Source organism: Mycteria americana, chromosome 5 (assembly GCF_035582795.1).
Source record: "Mycteria americana isolate JAX WOST 10 ecotype Jacksonville Zoo and Gardens chromosome 5, USCA_MyAme_1.0, whole genome shotgun sequence".
NCBI classification, from domain to species: Eukaryota; Metazoa; Chordata; class Aves; order Ciconiiformes; family Ciconiidae; genus Mycteria; species Mycteria americana.
Genome location: NC_134369.1, coordinates 61,844,321 through 61,849,944, shown reverse-complemented (window position 1 = coordinate 61,849,944; position 5,624 = coordinate 61,844,321). Strand labels below are relative to the sequence as shown.

The window sequence follows — 5,624 nt, the reverse complement described above, 5'->3', positions numbered from 1 at the left end:
AGCACCCCACCCCCCCGGGGACCCCGTGCCCCCGCCCCCGGAGGCCCCGCCCCCCGGAGGCCCCGCCCCGCCCCACCGGGACTCCGAGCCGGCAGCCAAGTTTCTTGGAACTTTGCCTCCGTGACGCACACGATGGTGCAGCGCCCCGTCCTCTCGGCGCAGCCAATGGGCGCCCGGGGGAGCCGGGGCGGCCGCCAATCGGCGTCGGCTGGACAGTTCCCCGGTCCTGACCGACCTTCACCGCCCGGGGCGGGGGCGGGGATAAAAGGGCCCCGCGGCGGCGCGCGGCGCTCCCGGTCCCTGCCCCTCCACTGCGGCGGCGGCGGCCACGGGCAGCGGCACCGCGGGGCCGGCGGAGCGGTGAGCGCCGGCGGGGGCGGGCGGGCGGGCGGGCAGGCGGGCAGGCAGGCAGGCAGGCAGGCAGGCAGCAGCCGTGCAGCGCGGGGCGGGGGGAGGTCCCGCGCACCGGGATGTGGGCGTCCTGTGCACCGAGGGGAAGCCGTTCCCGCGTACCGGGTTCGCTTGTGCCGGGGATATGGGAGTCCCGTCCACTGGCGATGTGGGCGTCCCCTGCACCAGGGGAAGGGCGCTGCAGCGCACCGGCGCATGGGTGTCCCCTGTACCGGTGGTTGCCCGGTGCAGCGGGGCTGCCGCGGCGCGCTGGCCCCCCCCCGCCCTCGGCGCCGGCGGGAGGGGCGGGCAGGGCGGCGGGGAGGCGGGCGCAGCCCGGGGAGCCCCGGCCGCACCGTACTGAACGCTCTTCCGCTCCCGCAGGTCCGGGCCCCATGCGGCCTCTGCGCGCCGGGGTGGGAGGCAGCCTCCGGCGGAGCCTGGCCGCCCGCCATGCCCTGGAGCGTCCGGTGGGTCGGCGGCCGCGGCGCCCAGTCCCAGAAGCAGTGCAAGAAATCCTCCTTCGCCTTCTACCAGGCGGTGAGGGACCTGCTGCCCGTCTGGTTCCTGGAGGACATGCGGACCATGGAGGTCTTCCACTGGGAGGACGGGGGCAAGGTCAGCCTGTACTCGCCCTCGGAGGCCCTGCTCTACGCGCTGGTGCACGACCACCAGCCCTACGCCCGGCACCTGCTGACTAAGTTCCCCCAGAGCGCCTTGGCCGTGCCCAGCCAAAGCTTCAGCTGCTGCCAGTCCTCGGCCCCACACCTGGCCATGGCCGTCCGCTACAACCGGGTCCGTGTCCTCTTCCGAATCCTCAAGGCCATCCAAGCCTTCCCACCGAGCGACAGAGCCGGCCACCTGGACCGCCGGGGCTGCAGCCGCGTGGAGGGTGGCAAGACGGCCTTGCACGTGGCCTGCGAACTGGTGCGACCCGAGTGCTTGCTCCTGCTGCTCGGGCACGGCGCGTCGCCGTGCTTGCAGGACAGTGCCGGGAATACCCCCCTCGACACCTTGCTGCAGGAGATTTCCCACGCACCGGCAGCTAACATGCGTGCCAAGCTCCTCTGCCTCGACTGCCTCTTCTTCTTTGTGCCTCAGGACCTCCAGTTCACAATGAAACAGCAACTGTTGGACAACCGGCAGCGGTGGCAGGACCTCCTGGGGGAGAACAGGTTCCAGTGCCTGCTGGGCTTAGCTCCCCCGTCGCTGTTTGTTGGAGCCATGCGTGTCTTGATCAGGACCATTTCACCTGAGCATTTCCCAGAGGCTCTGGACGATCTGCCTCTGCCTCATTTTCTAAAGCCTTTGGACTTGAAACTGGAGAGCTAGAGGGGTGGGTATAAGAGCCTCCCGCTCACCTGACAGAAATAGACTGTTGTGCTAAAAATGTACCAGTATACAAAGCTGCTAATGTGGTGGCCAAGTATCTGTTTTAATTAGAACTGTATTTTTTAAAAGAATTGTATCTGGCACTTTACAATATATTTTATTTAAAGATGCTTGTGGTAAGGTAAGGTCTGCACTGCATTTTATAAAAAGATTCTATGGCATGTACAAATGAGGGTATGTGGGAGAATATATTTGTAAATACATCTGAATAAACCAGTGGCAGATGTGATCAAAATACAAATTGAGCAACTGAAAACCCTGAAGTAGCATGTGCCTTGGAAAAGCGTGTGCAGGGTGGGGGAGTATCTTTTTGTTAGGATTTCCCTGTTACATAAGTGTCACGGTCCTGGAACAGGATGACTCCTTTTCTACAGCTACATCTTGGCAGGGATGTGGGTTTTTTTTAAAGGCACAGATGAAAACTTCCTCATCTTGTACACAAGACCAATGAGAAGCCCGATGCTATTAAAACTTCCCTAAATAAGGCTGGCAGGGATGTGCAGCTGAACAAAATATATTTTAAAATATGCATAAATAACAGTTGGTTTCCTTGCAGTGTTCTCTCTGTTCTCCTGGGAGAGCCAAGGTGCTTGTTGTCAGGCAGAGGGGAGCAGGAGTAGACACATTGCTCTGGCCAAAAATGTTCCTGCCCTGGCAGGAATGGACCCTGCGGCCCCGCTGTGTGATTGCTGCAGGGTGAGGAGGGTAGCCCAGAGCAGGAGGGCCAGCCTCCTTGGGCCTGTCCTCTGCTGTGCCCAGAGGGATTATGTAGGTGTGGCAATGGCCCAGGACACTAGAGCAGCTTTTTTTGGTGGATTCCAGCCCCTCTACTGCCAGTCCCCAGCAGGATGTGATGGCTTAGGTTCAGCTGAGAGAGCTATGCCAGTCTTGGTATTGACTCTGGGTACCAGAGGAGTAGCTTAGATATCCAGCCTTCCCCCAACTATCCCTTCTGAGATGCTCCAATGTACATAAAATATCTTCACAGCTGCTCCAGATCAAAAAGCCCTTTAGGGATAATGTCCTGCCTCCAATACTTGTGTTTACACACATCAAAGTCCTGCACAAAAGGTACAGCTTCAGTTCTTTGCTCTGCAACCTTTACAGCATTCTGGGCAGTCCCTGTAAAACTGACTCTGCAGGGAGCAAGCTGTGCCGGCTCCACCAGCATTGCAAGGACAGAAATCTCCTAGGCCACAGCACTGTAGCTTTGCCTCTGTTGTTGGAAGTCGTCAATGAAACTGTAGGGTTTTGTTTCAGTGCTTAAATGCGTAGCCAGGGAGTTGTTTGCCACTTGAACTATTTCAGTGCTGTTGTTCCCATTGGGGTCATGAAGGAACTGATGCGCTCAGAGAGAAAAGGCCATGTTCGAGGCACAAATTTCTTTATTCGTGAATTAATTTTGGTTAGGAAAAAAAACTCCACAGAATGAGGCACTATAAGCTGTTCATGCTTCAGCAGAACAGAGTAGTGTTTCATCTAAAATAATCTCCATACTGCATGTGCAATAAAAGATAAGCCATACTTCTGAAATTTGAGATGCAACAGAAAGAAGATTGCTATTCTTAGACTGATGGCACTGAAAATGTTTCCTAGAAGAGCAAACATTTTTTTCCCAAGAAACCAAGCTGATACGTGCTCAAACTAATTACCACGGGAAATTTAGGTCCCTTGCTCGAAAGCATAGAACAACTCTGACTGTTCTCTTCAGCTACCTTGTTGATAATAAAAATACAGAAATCCAAAGAACTAACCCCTCACTTAGCCGCTTAATTAAAAAAAAAAATTAAAAATCTATGTTGCTAAATTCTTTAGTTGAGTACATTTTCCCCATTGCTCCTATAATAATGATGTGTAAGCATCTTCCAAAACAGACAAGAAGTAAAGCAGTCACGTCTAACTTGCACATGGAAAAGTGTCCTGACTTGGGGAAAGAGACAGAGCTGGGGGTGGGAGGAAAAGGTTTATCAGCCTTGCTGATGCAGACATAATGAGATTCAGCAGTGGGGAGTTGGTCAGTTGAACTGAGCACTGGAAGACGCTCCAACTCCCAAGCTGCGAGGGTAATTACACATTGGAACAACATGACAGGCTGAGCAGGACATGCTACACCTTAAAATGAGCCCATTAACAAAACAAGAATCCAAGGCCAAAGCTGCCCCTGATTCCCTACAGCCCTCCCACCAGCTCTGTGGTAATGCACTGTAGCAAACAGAAAGGGCCCCCTCAATATGTTGTGATGGGTCCAAAGTCAGCTAACTGCTGTGCCCCTCCTGTTATTCTAGGACAGAACTCAAGCCTATTGCCGAGCCCATGCTGGGATCACTCTGCTGAAGGTCACTGACGGACCTCGCTACGTGTGGCTCGTTGATGTGTCTGAGATGCTTAATCTGGAGAGGCTGAGAGGAACTGTGGGCAAACTACACCGGTGACTACACAGATCACTCACCCTGCTGGGTCCAGGCTTGTTTTTCAAACAGAGTCACAGCTTGGAAAAAGGCTAGGGCTTCTCAGCTTTGGAAACAGAAGTCCTTTGTTTACAGACCAAGCTATAGTGGCATCAGCTTTCCTCAGACTGACTTGCCAGCATGCCTCTGTCCTCTGCCACCTTTGGAACACAGTGGAGCGCAGGCTCCACAGCCCGTTCAGTTCTCTGTCTCTTGGCGAAGGCTGCCAGCAAAAACGCCAATTAGTGCCAGTTGCAACACCATTGCCAAGCTTAATAAAGCAAACATGGACAGTCATTATGTCTCTGCAGAAGAGGACTGCCAGTGCTAGAGTCAGGGAGCTGGCCACAAAGGTGTGGGAAAGAAGATTCACCAAGTCCTAACACCATGAGAGCACGGGGGTAAGGATATATACTTAAAAGCTTCTCTCTTACCTGCACAGGTTAATCTGGTCACACAAGGCAAATTACTCATCTGTAGGAAATGCTTTCAAAAGCATATAAGGCAGTATATAGAGCCAGCATTCCCAAAAAGCTTAGTTACAGCCAGTTCCTCTAAAAAACTACTTTCTATCATGAAACAGTGATGAAATATAAATAAATATTTTCCACATGTTGCTCAACCACTTTCAAAACAAAATATTCATATACTACCCACCTTTTAGTACAAAGTGGTTTTATTTGCTTTGACAGGTAAAAAAGGCCTGAAACACTTTCATTCAGAAAGCAAGGGGAGAGAGGAAGTGCTGGGTTACTTTTATTTTTGACTCTTTGCAATTGACTCCTCTCTGCAGCTCCCTTAAATATTTCAGGAGTTACAAAGTTTAGCCTCTCTAGGGTCTGCTGAAGGAGCTGAAGTCTATTGTAATTTTGAGTAATTTAAAAGATTTAAAAGATGTAATTTAAAAGATGCATTTGGGATCTTTAAGTCTTCTTTTACCCAAAATATTAAGTAGTTAAAGAATTTAAGTTGATGTGAACACAAAACTAGGTGGTTTAAATAGTCTAAAAAATCCCTTACTATAACATTTGTCTCAGTCTTGCTCTCTGAGGTACTGTCCTGCCATAAAAGCTGCATCCTTGTTCTCACCGTGGTCACAGCCTGGTATGAGATTGCTAGAGTTGGGCACCTTAAATTTAGCAGAAGATGCAGGTATTAAGTACACCTGAAAATCACTCCCTTGATGAATACGCATAGATGTGGAATACCAAGCCTAACATCCGTTTAACACTCAGCACTGCACAAAGACTATCTGCTGCAAATAGGTAAAGGTTTCATACAGCTTCAGAGGGAGAGGAAGAGGGCTGTTAATGAACAGGCTCCTCCGTGTGGACAAGTCTTGCAAACTAAACCAAACAGGCAGGCATTAAGTAAAGGAGAAAAGGAAGCAGGAAA

The 5,624-nt window shown here is 52.1% G+C and overlaps 1 protein-coding gene across 1 annotated transcript; it reads left to right on the top strand.

Moving 5' to 3' along the window:
• Nucleotides 1-207: 207 nt before the first annotated feature.
• Nucleotides 208-2,276, top strand: ANKRD9 (ankyrin repeat domain 9). Its single transcript, XM_075503612.1, has 2 exons — nucleotides 208-360; nucleotides 775-2,276. The coding sequence occupies exon 2, from the start codon at nucleotides 844-846 to the stop codon at nucleotides 1,720-1,722; it is 879 nt and encodes a 292-aa protein (XP_075359727.1). The 5' UTR covers nucleotides 208-360; nucleotides 775-843; the 3' UTR covers nucleotides 1,723-2,276.
• Nucleotides 2,277-5,624: the final 3,348 nt, after the last annotated feature.

What these genes read in the sequence shown, in the direction of transcription:
- ANKRD9 (XM_075503612.1), top strand. Translation starts at nt 844, where the DNA reads ATGCCCTGGAGCGTCCGGTGGGTCGGCGGCCGCGGCGCCCAGTCCCAG.